This window comes from Diadema setosum, chromosome 21 (assembly GCF_964275005.1).
Source record: "Diadema setosum chromosome 21, eeDiaSeto1, whole genome shotgun sequence".
NCBI lineage: Eukaryota > Metazoa > Echinodermata > Echinoidea > Diadematoida > Diadematidae > Diadema > Diadema setosum.
This window is the reverse complement of record NC_092705.1, coordinates 16,014,339-16,034,550: the sequence shown is the minus strand read 5'-3', so window position 1 is coordinate 16,034,550 and position 20,212 is coordinate 16,014,339. Positions and strand designations below refer to the sequence as shown.

General features: G+C 36.7%; 1 protein-coding gene across 1 annotated transcript; it reads right to left on the bottom strand.

The window, feature by feature from the left end:
• Nucleotides 1-2,152: 2,152 nt before the first annotated feature.
• Nucleotides 2,153-18,625, bottom strand: LOC140244737 (uncharacterized). Its single transcript, XM_072324350.1, has 13 exons — nucleotides 18,434-18,625; nucleotides 17,442-17,627; nucleotides 16,192-16,243; nucleotides 15,267-15,399; nucleotides 14,220-14,373; nucleotides 13,589-13,658; nucleotides 8,476-8,611; nucleotides 7,325-7,478; nucleotides 6,519-6,562; nucleotides 5,160-5,428; nucleotides 4,030-4,115; nucleotides 3,051-3,176; nucleotides 2,153-2,725 (listed from the first exon to the last, which is right to left on the bottom strand). Exons 1-13 carry the CDS (start codon nucleotides 18,611-18,613, stop codon nucleotides 2,558-2,560), a joined length of 1,758 nt encoding a protein of 585 aa, XP_072180451.1. The 5' UTR covers nucleotides 18,614-18,625; the 3' UTR covers nucleotides 2,153-2,557.
• Between the last annotated feature and the right edge of the window lie 1,587 nt (nucleotides 18,626-20,212).

Below are 20,212 nucleotides of genomic sequence, written 5' to 3'. Positions count from 1 at the left end.
GTATTGGATGATATGTTATGAGTATGATGAGTTATCTATTCAAATGTGTGTGTGTGTGTGTGTGTGTGCACACGTGTGTGTTCGTGTTTGCACTTGTGTGTCTAACACACGTGCATGTTTTGCTTGTTTCTTGGTCAACTAGCCAACATCAGTTTGTATTTCTTTTTAAATTGCATGTTATTATATTCTCTGAATCGAGCGGATGCTAAGATCAAGACATTAAAAACTGCAAGTAGTACACGACAATGAAATCTTCTAGCATATGACGTGTTTGATGAGAAGTACATACACACAATATCATGTACTCCTAAATGCGGCATCAGCACACAACATGACAAATGTAACAGAAAACCTCGATAGGATAAACATGTAAGAGCATTCTATTTATTATTCACAAAGTATTTCTGTGACATCACTGTACAAAATAAATATGCAGTTTATTTGTACACTAGTTTCTAAATGATACAAACTTTGCAATACATCGGCAGTCTAACACTTCTCACAACTTCGTTTTTCAAGCAAATCTGATATAGAAATGAAAAACAACAATATGAAGTGGAATAACTGGGACAGATTATTGGTGCAAGTAAATGAAAATATCTCATGTTAAGAGGAATATGCTATCTATTTCGACACATCAGCTGTCACAAATATACAGTGATGCCAAAAAAAAAAAAAAAAAAATGTAAATATGGATGAATATGCAATTATGGGTATCAATATTCCGGGACTGAATACCGCAAAGGCTTCGACCAATAACCAAAAATGTTGTTTTTTGTTTGTTTGTTTGTTGTTTTTTTTTCAAGTTATAAAAAATGTTGATACATGTATTAATGTACTACCATGAATTTGCAGTGATCTAATCATCGTCACCATTTTGCAGTTCAGTTATCCCTTTTATTTTTCTTCTGGATACCAATTCAATTAAGTATGTAATCAATATGTGAAACACATTTGTCGGCAGCAAAGGATAAATTACATATATCTTTTTTTTTTTTGGTGATTGTTAAAAAGCTGACACGGAGACACTTGTTTGATTAATCTCGTTTGTTTTATTTTGTGTAAATCAAACCTGTTCCACTTCTGTTCGTTTTCTTTTGGTAAACGTAATATCATGATTATAGATAAGATTATAATTATAAATATTATTAGTAGTGACATCATCATGAACTGATAACATGAACCAATGTTGTTACTGTCATTATTAGTCTTAATCTGATGAAGTGCATAATAAACCCCGCTCAAAACAGACAAAAATGTTAAATTGTAGATCAGTAGTTGCGATCTCACAAATCTTATCTGTACAGAGGGAGACAAACTGAAGAAAACTATAAGTATCTCAAAATAAATAATATTGCAGCATGAAATGTGACATCGGCAATAAGCTTGGATCAGCTCAAAATGCCACGTTGTCATCAAACTGATATTTTTATTTACTTTTAAGTTGGAGACGCGTTTCCTCAGCGCTAAAAGAGAGCGTTCTGGGGTACAAGGTGTTATTTTTTTTTTTTATTTCCTCTCAAACATGGAACATCAGAGAGCTTCGATAGAAACAGAGACTGGCTTATATGAATTGACCATGGCCAGCAATACAAAAGTGCCTCGGTGTACTTGCCGTAACTTTGAAAAGAATTTAAAGGGAGTACATGGGAAAATGCATGTGGAAGCTATACAGAAAGCTAACCAATGCTCGACTCGGTAATGGTATGCATTTAAACGAGTCGTACAGGGCAAAGAGGAATGTCGACATCCGCAGTTATAAGAATAAACCAATTTTAGTGCGAAGAAGAAAGGATATTGATTATACATTTATAACACGCTTAATTGACAGTACAGTATAGAATAGTGAAGGAAAGTTCCTATCAAAACGCATAAAAATCCATGTACACGTTTTTCCATATATCATATTGCATTTCTTTCCAAGTCCAAGGAGGGAAGATATTTCTTTGGTAATGAGATATGCATACAGTATTTGGCAATCTGGTCATGCTACACTGCTGAGAAATAGTCTTATTTTCAAAATAAGGCAAGACAAGACTCTAACGCTTCTATTGGGTAGACAGCCAACATTTCTCCGACATTACACGCAGACACATCTTGTTTATTTTAATTCTTTTTATTCACAAATTCATAATTGTTCAATTCAGTCGAAGAAGAATTTTATGGAAGCGCTAGTTACCTGAATAAGAGGCATTGTGGGCAAAAGTCTGGCATTGCAGCCGCAGTGTTGAAGGATATTCCTCTTTGTTTTTGTTTTTGTTTTCTTCATCTTGCCTGGCTTTTCTTATATGAACAGCACCGCCTGTTGTCGATTTCGAAATTGCCTAGAATACAGCATGAAAATCCACGCCCTTTGCTATATACTCCTATAGCTACATAAGTTCTCTCGCGTCAATGAAACTGATAATTGAAAGACAAGACGTACCCCGAAAGTTTTCCTCTGAAAAGATCGGGAAAAACAAAACGAAACGCAATGCTAGCACGTGATATCAATCAATGTCAACATGACTACGAGTCTCTGCAACAGCTGCTCAGGAATTGTCAAGCGAGAATTAGATCATTGGATCGTACATAATCGGGATACAGATTGTCCGCCGTGTTTCACGATTCCACTTCGGAAAACTTCGGATCGGCCTCGCTTGTTCGTCACCATCAGTGCGATCGTCAGGTATTCGAAGAAATCCACGGTGTCATTACCGTCAGCATCGATTTCGAGCATCGCTTCCTGCGATTGAACACAACACATAATGCAGTCAATCTACCAGCCATGAGCAATTTCTAAAAAGTATAGCATCAATTATGTTCCTTATCGGTCGTTGACATGGTTTTCATAAGAAACACCTCACATCAGAATGCAACATGTGTCAAGTCTAAGTACGTATTTTCGGTAATTAATACGATTTTTTTTAGTTTGTTTGTTTCAATTGCCACGTTTCACGTAGTTACTGCTTGCTCAACATATTCGTACATCTCTACTTATCGATCACCAATGACAGATATACAATCGAGACCCAACTTCTTTTTGCCCTTGCCTAAATTTTTTCCCCTACCTTGATTTGTGCCGCAGAGTAGAAATTGCCCACAGTCGAATGAATCGCTCTCACGACTTCGGTAAAGTCTAGCATGAGATCGTCGCTGGTGTCGTACTGTTTGAACTGCTGGAAGTGGTCTTTGATCTGGTAAGGGAAAAAAAAAAAACCCAACAACACAGGTATTGTAACGGTGCCTTCATTGCTCTGTGGTGTATAGCGGATATACATGATAGATATGCTTTAGTGTCCATTCTTTGATGCGCAATTTGCTATATATTGTGAGTCGCACTTTTTTTTTTATTGCTGTGACATTTCTGTATCTGCTATGCCATGTCAAATAGATTACACCTAGCATTGATTTTTAGTGACGGTTGCATTGTCACTTTCAATACAACTGATATTATAATGAAGTTAATAATAGTTGAATGATCATGATGATGATTATAAAAAGCACTGATACCACCACCGAGTCAAATATCATCGTTTTCAGTATACCATGGGATTGTCATCATTTCTATTTTTGTCATTCTGATAAAGTGTAGATGAAATAAAAGAATACATGCTATACTTCGTAGCCCGGATGTCACAGGACAATATTCATAGACCTTATCTGATATGGATTAGAGACAGAAGGAACAGTTTCATTTACTTAGTATACATCGATAATCAATGGAAATGATCGAATACCATGTACAACGTTGCGAATAACGCGTTAAAATGAGGACATATCCAAAGTAGAATTTCAAAAAAATCATCATAAACACACACACACACACACACACACACACACACACACATTGATAATAGGACTAGCATGGAAGTGAGAAAGTATACGTTTTTTTTTTTTTTGTAATCTTATGCGGCAGAAATATAGTGTATAGCAAGAAGAGCATTGAATTTTATGAAATCGCCTGTCAGTGTCTATTCAATATACGCCTGAAGAGATCAACACGCAGTGAAAGGGAATCACAAAGCTCTCTTGAAAGGGTGTCCTCACCTGTCGTTCCGTCAATTCCGGGAAATACTTTGTTGCCAATTCGATGTTCAGATGGCCATTGCTCAGGTCGACCAGATCTGGATGAGCTGTGGAGAGAGATAGTCACACACATTTATGTAAATAAGAAATAGTGTTTTCTCGGGTGAGCACATTTAACGGTATAATATAGGGTGAGAAGGACATGGCACAAACACGACTTTGATTGCGATATTATTGTACGAAAAACAACCACTGACCTCTATTCGATAGAGATCAGTGAAAATAAATGGAGGGAAATATCGACTTCTCACATTTCCGTCATCAACGCTGTTTGTATTGTTTGTATATTATTGAAGTATAGGATTTGACAGTCGCAAGATAAAAAGTGGAAACTATACAAGCAAAGAGATTTTTTAAACAAGGTAACAAACATTCTCTATTATATTGTCCACAACAACAGGTATTGATCTGACAGACTAGGTACAATGTAGCACACGCACCCTAAATAGGTCGTCTTACAGTGTTCATCGCGACGAAGAAATTAGACGCGAAAGAGGAGTTTACATTAGATGGAAAGCAGTTTCGCATCGCGCGTCTTCTCTTCTCATTTTTTCCCGTATTCATTTCTTCGATACTATTGTCTTTTTTTTATATGCGGTATCTTTATCAGATCTCCTCATTTTCTTATACTTTTTCTTCTGTTCGGGATTCTACTGTCTTTTTATTTTGCTCTTTATAAACATGTCTGTAAGGAATTCCCTTTCTTTTATTTCTGTCATGTGATTCTTTTGCTGGTTCGTCATCCACTGAGTATATTGATAATATTACTACCAATAGTGAGAAAACGGTATAAATCAGGCACATTGTGCCATACGCTTGAATGAATGACCCTCGCTGTTCTCTCTCTCCCCCCCCCCCCCCTGACTCCTCCAACTTTACCCCAACCTTCCCTTCCCACAACTCCGTCAGTGGCGGATCGGGGGGTGGGGCGCACCGGGCGTACGTCCCCCCTTTATTTTTGTCAAAACAAAAGAAAGGAAAACAAAAAAGGAGGGGGCGCGTGCACCCCTTTTCATTTTGTAAAGGTGCCCCCCACCTTTTCGGAATGCCTGGATCCGCCCCTATCCGTGAAGTATTATGGTGTAACCTACGCAGTTGAGCTGGAGATAGCAGCACACGGGATTCCCGCCTCTTCTTCACCGCCTCAGCCTTCTTGAACGCCTTCTCGGGTCCCGCCCCGAGGACGTCCCTCTCTTCCGAATCCTCCATCTCGGAGCCGTCGATGGGCTGCAGCCGCGTTTCGGAGTCCTTCGTCCGCGGGCTTCCCGGCGGGCTAGGCTCGGGCGATGCCGTATTGGAATTGGACTTTTCGCTGTCCTGCACGGGTATTAGATGGTGTCGAACTACCGGCCTCAGTACTCTGTAGACATGGAAGGTGAAAGCGTTTTAAACAAAACATCTCAGAACATGGACCATGATATAGTATCTATTAAACAGACAAATAAATATTGTAATTAAAGTCCATACATGCACCGGTGATGTATATCTTAGATATTTGTACTGCACGAAACCTGTGATCTCATTACCAGATTTCAGATCCGGGTCATACCGCTGAAGAAGAAAGTGATGTCTGACAATTTCGGAGGTAATCATAAAAATTATACCGAGACACAGAGTTTTGATGTCATATTGATATTGATAAAAGGTGGAAGACAGATATACACACAATAAAATCTTGTCAAATTAATCGATTAGAAATAACTGTACATGATAGAAATAAGTGGGTGGATGATGATGACGATATGAATAATAATTATAACTATTTAATAAACAACATGATATCAAATGCATAAATTAAATGCATGATTAACAACTAAGAAATTGAAAAGACTTGAGTGGTTTAAAGGTGCCCGGAAATCGAAATGCATGTTGATTTGTGTGATTTATGATTACTCTCAACATCACTTTTGCGGTAAAACGAATATCTAGAAACATTCCACATATTTCTAACGATTTTTTCTTCTATTTTTCTTCAGATCACCTGGGAACGCCCACAAAAAAATCCTTCCAAACCAATATTCTTGAGATGACCTCATCTGTCAATCATTGCTAAAATACTGAAATGTTTAACAAAAGACATTTGAACGCACCTTCCTCTCGACTCAGCACAACTTGCATGTTTCTGTGATATGCTTGTGACTAACAAAAGACATGGCGAGGGAACATTTTATTTTTTAAAGAATCATTGATTAAAATCCTCATGGAGATGGGATGAAATTGATGCAAGTCTATCTCTCGAACAGTGAGAATTTGTGCAATGCATTTCATATTCGTGCAGACAAAATTCATCAAGACATAAATGATATCATTATTTATATTGATTTACAGACTCATGACATTTTCTGTAAGCTCATTACGCCTGTTCAACTGTACTTGCTCCTCATAACTTTGTCTGTACAGCAAATTCTTATTTGAATTATGAATATAATCATAAGAAAAAAAAAACTTACAGTGACTTTCCTGTGCTCTTCTTTATGGGGTGTCCAGTGAGATCCTATTGAGAGAAATACAAAATTTCGGCAAACTTGAAAATAGTGTATACCTTTGTTCGTTTGTTTGTTGATACATGTTACTCAGCACTGCTTTGGCTCCGGTATAGCATACCAGCACTGTATAGCAACATGTTTAGAGTAATTTGATGCAGAATCGGAATGAAAGTGAGTATATTGGTTTAACCATCACTTTTTATTCTGTAGGTATAAAGAATCCTTATCAACCTCGACTTACACAAGAATTGACCTTTAATTCCAATTTCTAATGTAGGAAACACAGCATTATGAAGTTAATCAATCACAATTCAATCATCACAGACTGGTGTTAAATTGTGAGCTGGTATCTTCGTTGGCATTCAAGTGGAATTTGATTCTTCACACCTTGTCATATTCTTAACGGTTTGCCAACTTTTCGATTGCTTGTTATAGGTGCGGGGTGTATAGTTATTCTGAAGTTTCGTTATTCCGAATGTTCATTGATCCACAAAATGAAACAAAGTTCGTTATTCCGAAGATTCATTAATCCAAAAATGAAATGAGGTGCGTATCAACGCAAATTCACAATCTTACGAACTTCATTTCGTGTTCAGATTAACATACTGTCGGAATAACGAATCTTTCTTCTTCTTTTTTTCATTTTCAGATTAATGAATCTTCGGAATGACAAATCGTATTTTATTTTTAGGTTAACAAACCCTCGGAATAACAAACCTTCGGAATAACACACTGTACCCGTTAGGTGCATGTTTATAGGCCTACATTACCTCAGGCAGTGCAATATAGTGAAGGGGTAAATCAGCTTTAGTGATGTCCAGCTGGCCTTCTTTCGCCCCGTCGTAGATGGCGTTTAAGATTTTCTTAAATCTCTTGGCGTCGATCTTCTTGTATTTCCCTTCTTCTTGCCGATCAACCAAGATTCTACGATCAAAAGTGAAAGTCAGTGTGAAGAAAAAATTATAGATTTACTTGTTGTGTATTTCCCGTTTGCCATTACTTTGACATAAGGTCAAAGTAATGCAACAACAAATACACATATCAAAGATACTGGTTTTATATATATATATATATATATATATATATATATATATATATATATATATACGTATATAATATAGAGAGGGGGGGGGGGATGGGGAGAATCCCTTTCTTCTTCTTCCGCTTCCTCTTCCCTCTCTATCCACTATAGTACCAATTAACCGTCGTCTTTTTTAGACAAATTGGGGGAAGAATGACGGGAAAAAATGATTACCTGTCCCTGTGTTTTTCTTCGTGTCCAGGTTTGTAAAAGAACAAACCCCATTTGAGAACGCAAGACTTATTACCATGCACATATTTCACAAGATTTTACCTGCTCCCACAATACAATAATGCAACAAGCTGCCAAGATTTTCAGCTCTGCCCGTATACAGTAGTAACATTAATTTCTCGGGCACGCAGTTTTCTCACAGCAGGTGTGCCCGAGACGCGAATACGAACATAATAACATCTAAGGCTTCATACATTAAATGTTCTCATTTCACGATGGTCACATGCAGAATATCCATGTTCAATCAATCATGCCATTTGTATTTCGGAACTCTTATTCTATGTCATTCTTTCTGTCATTGTAGGCCCCTACATAGCATTTTTATTGTATACACGGAGGAATTGTCGTATAGAATGTATCCTCTGATTATATTGTCATTTTGTTTATTTTGGTGTATAAAATGTTGTTGGAAAACACAAAACAAAATAGCTTGGCGGCTAAAAGCAAACACGTTTTTTTTTTTTTTTTTTTTTTTTTTTATAACTCGGATAGTAAAGTAAAAGTAAAAGTAAACAAAGGAAACACACGAGGCTGGAAAGCCCTGAGAGCTTCATTAGCAGAGTAGACAAAAAACTAACAGAAGTTGATCTTATGAAGATGGTAACTTACTTGAAGTCTTTCTGGATGCCCTTGAAGCAACCCACAGCGAGTTTCTGCTGGTTGATGATCTCGTCTTCCAATCGTCGGATGTCTTTCTCCATGGAGTAGATCTTTCTCTTCAATCCCTCAACCTCCAACTCAAGGTCTTTGAGAAATAGAAATATACACATGAAGTCGATTTTAGATAGAAATAGATAGAGAAAAGATCGATAGCGATAGATTTTATATAGATAGATAGATAGATAGATAGATAGATAGAAATATGAGGATAGATATATAGATACAATGTATATCTTTTTTAATAAATACAAATAAACAGATGTAGATACATTGTATATTGATATAGCAGATCACAGTAGATAGACATTTACATATAAATAGTTATAGATAGACATATTGGTAGGAAGATAAATAGTTTGATAGAGAGGCAGAGGAAGAGAAAAATGGTGAAAGATGTAACGCTGAGTTTAATAGCGATTTCATTGCGAAATGGCACATCATTTATTGAAAACGAATTGATAATCATTATCATCACGCAATTTCAAAGTCCAGTTTACTGTTTCATAGTTATGATGAAACGGTTTCTCCTTTTTTTGTTCCTCTTTAACCTTTCCCTTCTTCTCTCAATAGTGATATGGACTTACTGCATCAGTTGATACGGTAAGTAACTTTACTAGACATATAAGGCGAGCCAAACATAATGGTTACTGTCAGTCACTTTTTCGCAAAATTTTGTATGAAAACCGGTATCACCTCGTTTTCATATTGAGGTGCAAACAGTAACGCATTTACAGTATGCATCCTTAAATCTATATCTCCAGTAGTAGCTCCATGTTAATTTGTGTTTCGCTTCAGAGCTAATAGCCTACTCATAGAGAAGCAATACCTGTGAGACGAAAGCATTAACCTGATATACTGTCAAATCAATATTGGTGAGAAAAAAACAAAGTGGACAAACAAATGATACCAACACCACATATTTCCCACATAGCACCTTCACAGCAGTAGAGCTTGAAAGGAACAATCAAAAAATTGTGAGCAACGATAGCTATATGTCCACGCAGATCACCGTCATAATAATAGCAAACAATAACATTAACAAAACCCGAATCTGTAAAACACATTTGGCACATTATTCCATTAGTCACACAAAACGAGAAAAAAGAATGAGAAGTTTGGTTGTGAAATTGCCTCCATGTCATAAGGCGCGGTCAGACTGGCAAAAGATCGGGAAGATTAAGTTCGCGATCTTTAAGATCCTGAAGTTTTGCCAGTGTGACCGCGCCTATTTTCACCATTTCAACACACTCTTGGCTATTGTACAATGTATGTAGAAACTACGCAGATCAAAGGTCCACCCGATTGCCAAATTGAATTGTGACACTATGTTTAGACGAATATTTCCCATCAATGTCTTGTGTTATCTAACGGAGATAGTTCTCCAAGTTGATGGTATAACGGAAATATACGGTGTGTTATATCTATTTTTTTTTTGGTATATAATCATATTTTCAGGTTTTCTTTTCTTTTCTTTTTTATTGCGTTTACTTTGCTTTATTCATGTCCATATGTTACAAAGGTTTGGGTATGTTATTGAAAAGCTTTCTTGCACTTTGATGACGCAAAAATGAAATTGAACCATCTTTAATGATAGTATGATATAATGATTTGATATTATAATGTCATATAGCAATGCAATATATTATAGTTAACATGGTATGTTATATATAGAGAGTAATGTATATAGAATTATCTTATATAGCATTATACAGTATAAAAAAGTAACATAATTGTGTTCAGATAACCTATCGATTTCGGGTTTCTTTTTTTTTTTTGCGGTTACTTTTAGCCGTAATCATAAGTTTCAATATTTATGTGTGATACCTTGAATAGTTTTCTTCCATTTGACATGGCAACATGATATCGATTTGTCTATTATGACTTATGTAAATTAGTTGTTATGTGATAGCAGATAACATGATTGTGATATACTGTCATGTGATACCTATGTGTGATGTATAATTGTATGATCAAAGGTAACAAGCTAAAGTATAATGATAACACAATTCATCATGAAATAGATAAACAAATTATATGAATAAATAAACTACATAAATAACTACAAGCTATACCTAATATTAACTAAGCACTTCTACAGATACGGCAGACCGGAAAGTCATCGCTAACACTATTTCAAATGAGAATCAACTGTGTTCATTCACGGTATTCACGGCATGAAAAACAATGCTAATTAACGCTCACAGCTACATTACGATATGCACACGGACTCATCACCATGACAACAAGTAAGCCTGAAACAAATGAGAGAAACAATCCAACTAAAGATGTAGATGAAATGAAGAAGACAGTGAGTTTTGATCCATCAAGACGGAAAAGAGGAAAGCAAAAGACTGCCACCATTTTCAATATGAAAAATAGATAGATATTACAGTGCAGAAAAATGGCAAACAATATTTATGAGATAAACAAGACGGCAAAGTGAGGTAACCATGGGAACCTGCCTCCAGCGCTCAGTAAGTTGCCTGATAAACTTCCCGCCAAATCCGGCGACGAACTGGCGAGCGACTCGAAGGATTTTGACACTGTCAAAAGGGATTGGAAGAAATGCCGAGTACTACTTCAGTTTTGAAATCTCAAATACAACTATACCATACACACTAATAAAGTAGAGCAGATTCTCAAGAGATTCATGTTAAAATAAGCTAGGATTACACGAAGACGGATGAGTGAGCGAGGATTATAGTACTAGAATCCACTGAACTATTGATTGAAAATAAAATGACGCACTAATGACGTCTCTCTTTTTCCATCTTCCGGGTTTTTTTTTTTTTCTATTGTAGAAAGTGTCAGCCAAAAGTTTATGGTTGCAAATACCTTAATACTATACATCACAAAGGGTTTTTTTTTTTTTGCATATAGTTTATAGTGCAATGAAAATATGATTCTCTGAAGAATTTGTGTGTGCACTTAATGGTAGAAACTGATCGACAATCTTGATTTGCCCATCACAAAGGCCGGACGTAATGCAGGGTCTTTGTAGCGGCGGTCAGACTCTGGAATATACCAGGTGGTATATAGAATAGATGTCACGCATCGTGCTACAATATGACGTGTATTCCTTTTTGCGTCTTTAATATCTATATGCACACATGATATACTCCATTAAAAAAGAATCAAATTGTGGTTCAATCCGTGCCGATCCCAGAAAATGCAAATTCACTTCGGAAGCCGCAGGGAGAGTGTGTGCTGACAAATCGACAAAATGTGCTTGCGTGCCTGTTTATTGGTGTAAAATATACTGTGTGGTATACATTTTACATCATGCATTCATGTTCGTACACACACACACACACACACACGCGCGCGCGCGCGCGCATATATATATGTATATATATATATATATATATAGCGAAGAATCAAGAAATAAACTAGTAATGCATTATTTCGCCAATAAGAATGAGTTTATTGAACAACTCAAATTTTCGGTGGCCTCCACCTTCTTCAGGAGTCTCGACGCGGAATGTCAATACCAAAACATAAATTGAACATGAAGAGCGCGCACCCATATAATATAATGCATTACTAGTTTATTTCTTGATTCTTCGCTATATTGGAGCCAATACGTGAATTCGCAACATATATATATATATATATATATATATATATATATGTACATGCACACACACGCATACACACATAATAGTAAGGGGGAGAGAGAGAGAGTGCATAGTTGGTGATGTGTACGTGAGAGTGTGTGCGTGCGTGTGTCTTGTCGTTGTTTAAACCCAGTATTTGATATGGTATATAGCACCCAGAAGTATAGATTCAAGTCAAAGCAACATGATTCCAAATTCCCCAAACCTAAAAGCTAACAAAAATACCACAAAACACTGTCATAAACGCATACCGTCTACTCTCAGACTAAACGGGCTGAACGCAAAATCTACAAGTGATAGAAGTAGACATCGACACCAATTACAAATTATTATAAATCCGACAGACAAGAAATCAATATAAACACGTCGTTCTATTGTTTGGAGCAGCTTTATGATGGGAATAGAATTTTTCTCGAAGATTCTGAAGTTGAAGAAGATTGTTATGAGTTCATCGCAATTGATGAAACTTGATAACGGGCAGCATGCTCCGGATGCTTTTACAGAGATACGTTAGCCTTTTTGCGTTCATTCAGATTCTCTGAAAGTTTGAAAGATTGATGAGGGTTTCATTGAAAAAAAAATATCGATTTTAAACTAACACTTCAAACATCCTATTCTGCACCATGTTGATAGAACCTGGTGTTGAGATTCTACATGGCAATGCTCTCATATAGGATTCCTCTGGTGTCTATATAATCATGGTATATCTTGGCATATTATAAGATAATGATTCATTGTGACAAAACTAATGCACATGCCTCCCTCCCACATCCTGCAAGAATACACTTTTAACTCTAATCGAAATGATGATCACAAATTGTGATGTATTGAAACAACCACAAAAGTTTGCTTGATTTAAAAAAAAAAAAAAAAAACGTTCTGCATTTACACAATCAAATAACTGTTACAAAAGAGTTAGGGGCATTGGAACATACTAAGATATAATGCCAGAACTCGTGTTTTCCTCTTCTTTATGAAGAGGATTTTAAACTGTCCAGCAGCGAGAATGAATTAACACAAGGGCCCCATTTCATAAAAGATGTTATGATTGCAACTTTTGCTGGAATGGCAACTTCCAATAGCAACAGCCAATCAGGAAGCTGGATTCTCGTCGTTACCATGACAATTGCCATTCCAGCAAGAGTTGCTATCATATCAGCTCTTTATGAAATGGGCCCGAGGTGTTTAATTTCAAAGATCTTTGCAGTCAAATGAAGATCATTGTAGAAACGACTATTTAAGTTTATAGTATACATTATAAAAACTTTAAAAAATGCAACAATGATTTGGGACGATTAAAACGGGCACAGATATTATGGGCAACTGTTAAGCTGTCTTTCTAAAGAGCTGTACTGTGTAGATAGGAGTTGGTAACATCAAATTACGCGAGATACAACGTATAGTCAAAATGATTTATATAATGTTTAACAAGGAAAATAACATACCATTTCTATTGACGATCTTTTTATCCAAGGAGTCTTTCATCTTCTGAATCTTCAACTTTTCTTCCGTTTCCTATAATAACAAACAAACAAATAAATAAATAAACGAAATATAATAGATCAGCACCATTGCTGACAATGTATTGTGGGTTCAGTTAGGCTTTTATATTTATGATGACTGGCGGGGGAGGGAACATACCGAATGTTCCACCCGAAGGGTCTGGAATGCTATTGAGGGAGGTTATAAGTCCCAAGACGAAGTCGAGGGACTTATAGCCTCCCGAAATAGCATTTCAAACCCTGAGGGTGGAACGTTTGGTATATGTTCCCGACAACAAAAGTCATCATCTGTTATATTATGTGGGTTAGTCATAATTATAAAACCTCTTTGGTTAGTCAAATACGTCAAATACGTCAACGTCAACCACCAGCACAACGCACTCGATCGCTCGCGCAGAGCAAAATCGCGTTCATTTTCGAAAGTTGGACAGAAGATAGCAAACAAACACAAACATCAAATCTTTATCTGCCCTTCTCTCCCACTGTTCCCTCTCCATCCACTTTCTTTCTCTAACCACAAATGCCTCAATCTAATCGAACATTATTATTATGCCAAGTTTGGTAGTAAGCATACCCTTAATTTCTCCGTCAGTTTCTCCTTCATATCCTCGTACTTGGTTGTCATCTCCCCCAACTCCTTGGTGAGTTTTTCTTCCCGTTTCTTCGACGCCTCCATCAACTTTGTCTTTTCCTTGTCCCATAGCTGTACCGTGCCGTTTCGTTGCAGCCTATCCAAAGTAACATTTATGAACATAATACAGATGATAATGAAATTACGATGACAGTAGCGAAATGCATCGGTGGATGGGGTCAACGACAAAGATGCTTGATTATACTGCTGGTAATCCCGAAAAGTTTTTTCACGTAGAACCAGGTTTCTGTTCACACACTGCTAGTTGTTCTTGGAGGTAGTATATAGTTGATGGAGAAATGGTGTTTAAATTGTTTGTATCAATGAAATGTTTTTGTGTTGAAGTAATAACTTTGTAATTCATTTATCCTCTGTAAAATTATGTTGCTTCGAGAAATCAATAAATTCTATCATTTGAAAAAAAAAAGTATATAGTTTTTGCCCAAGCTTTGTTAGGCGTGAATAGATGTTATCCATTTAGGCCCTAATATGCTGAGGCCATCCATATTAGAATCTGCAGTACTTTCTTAGATAGATTTACCAGGTTTAACTAGAACTACCTATAGTCAAATGAAACAAGTCGATATTCCTATCTTGAGCGTACGTCTATAGTGTAACTTGTCTGCGCGATACTTACCCCATATTCTAATGATGACGCAAAGGTGTTACATAATATGGGACGCGGATATTTACTGTATTTTCAGGTGTGTAACAATTAAGACTTTGTGTTAACTCGATCACAAAGACAGTGAATAACAGGTTCAAAAGGAAATAACACGTATGTATAGATGAAAACGGTGGATAGTCCAAATACAGTTGCGGGTCTGATATTCAAAGTACTGATGTCTAAACTTACAGCTGGTGTATAGTTGTGCGTCAAACTACTAACTTAACTATTAAACCAATGTTGCACCCACTGAGAAACTGACATTGCGTGTGCAAAGTATTGCCTTGCTACCACACTGCATGGGGAGTGTATGGAGAGCTTACTGTGCAATTTGTTCCTGTTTTTCTTTCAGCTGCTGCTGCAGGACGGGTACCGTGTATTTCCCAGCATTCTCTGTTGCTTCCTGAGCTTTCCACTTCAGTTCAACATTCTGCTGTCTTTCATCATACAATTGCTCTGCAAACAAATTTGAACACAAAAAATCACACTTTAGACCGTCATAACCTACACAGCAGACAAAACGGTAAAATGATTTTTTAAGGAATGCAATTGGAAGAAACCTCATGGATTTTTAATGGTATCATTGGGCAGATTGTGTGGATGTATACAGGAAATGTACTAGTCATTTTGACGAATGAATTCTTCTTCATTGCAATGTTATTTTGACGTAATTACTTATTCTTAACTTCAGCTTAAATCAGTTATGGATTGAGCATGCTGTGACAATTAATGACGACACCCCTCCCCATGAATTCTCCAAGTTTCTGTCTTTGCTTGCGTCTTTCCTTTATACATAACGGTCTTATATTTGTCGGTTTGGCTTAATCATGAGTTATAGTTACATTATCAACCAGTTAAGTCAATTGTTATTTTCATCATTAAACAGCATTATTTTCTTGGATACGCCCCCTTAATGAATTGCTTTTTAACCCTACCGCCTGCCTATACCACCCAAACCATTTCAAACAGTTTAAATTCAGCATACTTTATTATGTAAGACAACTCACGAGAACACACGTTCGACTAACAATGGTCTGAGCATGCAGTCGCGGACTTTACTAACCTTAGTCTATATAGTAAACCAAAAGTGTCCATCTATAGTTACCATTATAATATTATAATGCAAGACACACATGTATGTGAAAATCGTCAAGAAAATATCTCTTTCATGGTGTTTGTGTGCAGTGTGTGTGTGTTTTTTTTCCCTTTTCTCGAAGCAACATGAAACTCTCCAATTCTGACGCTTACCTTGTAATAATTTAACTTCTTTGATCATGTTCTCTTCCCTCTTAGCTGTAACCTGTAATTTGAACATAATTCCAATTATGTAAATCAAAGGATATTATCGAGAAAGGAATAAAGACAAGGCCAATATTATGAAGCAACGAGTAAGAATGAAACAAACCACTTTAGCTTGTCAGCGGATACGATTACTGAGGAACACATGTCTTCATGACCACTTCAACACAATTTAGTGGAAATGCACACTATCTCTTCGTCAGTATTTCGCTGTATCATTGTTAAGGTGGTTTATAAGACGCAAACTTGAAAACGCACATGTAACCACACACAATACAGTACCACCACACAGTTAAACTATATATAGCATTTATATTATAGCTCCCCCTCGATAACTTTAACTTTCTGTAATGAATCGATAACGGATCCAGCCCTATTATCATTCGTTGTTATTCGCACAATGCGTCGGTGAGAACACGGGCCTTTGATGTTGAGCTGTTTGCCGGTGTGCGACCATTCAGCAGAAACACACTGACAGTAAACAATTCGTACTTAGAACAACGTATATATTGAAAACAAAATGAAGACTGTTCTTAGTTACCATAATACCAGAATAAGGTAAAGTTATATACATGTATATCACGCCGTATTCATCAGGGGCAGCCCAACACACTTTGGGCTTTTAAAGAAAGAGAAAAGTAGACGGAAAATAGATTGGAAACATTGCCCGTTAACATATTGAAATTTATAGAATGTTGTAGTCATCTATCAATTTAACTATTCATGAATAAAGGGTACACTTGCGTCATTATCCGACATATTGTGTTGAAAAAAAAGACTAACCAATCCCGATGATAGATGTTGGGTTAAAATAATAGCTGTCATCATTGCTTATAGAGGTATGCATTCATTTTTTTTTCTTGATACTATACGGATTTACAAAACGCAATGTGTCTTTACCCTGTAGTTTGATGATTTCAGGTCCGAATCAGCAGCATGTCAATTGCTTTCAGCAACACATTACACATGTGTAACTTTCCTTTCCTTTCTATGTTTGTTGCCGTCTTCATAACAATCTTGACATCCATGATGCAATACGTAAAGACAATTAATATCTGTCTTCTGTGTTCTAATGACGCTTGGAGACCTTACTTTAGCTAAAATTAAATATCTGCTGTTAAATACAAAAGTGAATCAATTATCCTGCAACTTCAACAATACTATAGAATTCCTTAACTATTTGAGAAACGTATAGTCACCTTTAACCTCGTGTCAAGTCCTTTTTTGACGTCATCAACCTTCTCGGCTAGACTCATTATACACTCTGCAGCAGATTTGTCGGTATCGTTTCCGTTTATGGCGTCATCCTGGAAAGATGGGCGCTTCTTAAACGACTTAAAAACGTCTAACAGTTCGACGCGTATCCTCTCCCAACAGTCTTTGTCCTTTGAGAACGAGAAAAATTAAAAGTGTGCAAATTAGTCTATCAACTTGTAAAGAGTTCAATTTATAAATAGTATGTAGACAAAGCATGCAATAAGACACAGAGAGATAGAAAAACAAACAAGATTGTCAAAACGAAGATAATATATATATGAATAGAAATGTAATACAGTTTACTTCATTGAAGTAGAGAATGAACATGAGAGTGGCGGCACGTTGGAGTTTTCCCATTTTGTTTGTTTAATGTGGTTTAATTGTGATGAAAATAATGTAGATAGGCATGAATATATTCAAACTGGTATATATATATATATATATATATATATATATATATACATATAGTGAAAACTTTGAGCAAAGAAAACCCATTTTCTTTGCTCAAAGTTTTCACTATTTATTATTTGTTTCTGGTCATTTTCCCTTTCTTTGTTTCAAGATATATATATATATATATATATATATATATATATATATATATATAAGCAGAGAGAAGGCACGCCAGCATGCTATTGGAAAAAACAGTAAGTACACTCAACTCCCGTAACAACGAAGTCCTCAGGACCGGCAGTTTTCTTTTCATCAAAATTTCGTTATACCCGAACGATAAAGACATCAGTACACAACCGTAAAAATAAAGGTAAACAGAGACACAATATCACTGTACATCAATGGATGAATCAAAATTAGTGATTAATGAAAACAGGGAAAGTAAATCAACAACCGAAGTGTGGAAAGTAATGATTTAAAACAGAATCGAGGAACATCCAAGTCAACTCATGTGGGAATTTGAGGTGAGATATAGACTCACGATTTGTTGTAGCTGCTCTGCGTGTTCGGCGGATTTGAGGCAGAGCATCGAGCCGGACGCCAGGTCGTCTTGTACGGCGAGCACGGACTGCATGGCGCCCAGGACGGCCGAGAGTCCCTTCTGGAGCAGGGCTAGTCGGTCCCGCGAATAGAGCAGGGCCTGGAAGTCTGCCGACGTCATGGCCACATCAAACTGGTCTCCTGAAGGGAGAAAAAAAGTTGTGATGATGATGATGATGATAATAATAATAATAGTAATAATAATGATAATAATAATAATAATAATAATAATAATGATAATAGTAATGAAAATAATAACAACACCATTGTTATTATCATTAGCACTATTGTTATTATTCCTATTGTTATTATTATTAATAGAAATAAAATAATGATAATAACGATAAAGAAAATCAAATAGGCAACATTACAGCGTTACTCTCTAAATACCTTAAATTGGAAATCAATCTAATGTAAGATTCGTGGTGAAAAACCAATCCTAAATTACATTGAGAAAAAAAAATTGCTTTTAAATCTATAGATTGAGATTTTCAATCTAATTTTGGCTTGTCCCTCATATCAGTCTAAATAATTTATAGAGTATCGTCAACAATTCTTTTATCTGTCGTCTGCAGTACAGTAAACTTTTATGCCTATCGGGTGCGGTACGAAAGGGCTCTGAACTTCGGCTCTCTTGATCTGGACCCTATAACAGCAGCGACTCGACTCACTGCCGTGACAACAGATCTACCCCTGCGAGTGTACCACTAACCGGCCGACTGAAAAAACGCGCTATACCATTCTCCGCAAACGTTATGGTATCTTCTTGCAAATAGAAAAAAAGAAGAAGATTTCCTTAATCATTACACTGGAATTAATCACTCTAATCGACATTGTCATAAGTCAGTTCACGCTGAATGCATTTTATTTAGTTCGTGTGCCTAAAAATGTGCACACATAACAAAAGATATAAGTTTGTCTTTCATGTCTGCAAACCGACAGATTTGCTGGCATGTCGACGGAGCGTCGGCACCCGCGTCAACTTAAGGGCGTCATTGCGCCAAAGTCTGTATTCCCTTTAACGCTTTGGGTGTTTTGAGTGCCGATTACCACCGAAAACAAGACACTTCCCAATGTCCCAGGACCAGAGACAAATAGGGTTGGTAATGATTACAGTTTTTAATCACTTAGGAACTAACTCAAAGTGTCGATACTTGGCTAGCTAGGCCAGGAGCTCAGAGTGTCTGATTTGAAGCAAGAGATAGCACCGTACTACAGACTGTATATGCACTTGCTTTCCAGATGCTTCCGAACATTCGAGACTCCCTCTGTGATAGACAAGGCCAGAATGTTTTTCGGGAATTGACTTCCACTCAAGACATCCATTTTTGCGTCATTAGTACGTCACAGTATAACCATGTGTTTAAAACCTATCTTGACGTTCAATCGATAGCTCATGTCGTCGCCCTTTGCGGCCGCGTCGAGCTGATTTCAACACCTTTGTGAAAGGTGAACAAAGGGCAGCTCCACACGTCCTCTATACCTCACAAAAGGCCGTCTTTACGCATAAAAATCGATATGGCGGGATCTCAGTAAAGCAGCTGTGAAAATGGAAGAAAGTGTAGCAGTAATGGGTCGTTGAATTGATTTCTAAACAATACAAAAGAATCTTGTTAGAAAAAATAAGTTGGATTAGCGACAGTTAAGAGTCGAATAGAAGAGCAATCTCCATGGGAACGTCTATGAACGAATGGACGTATTTATATCAAAGAATAAGAAA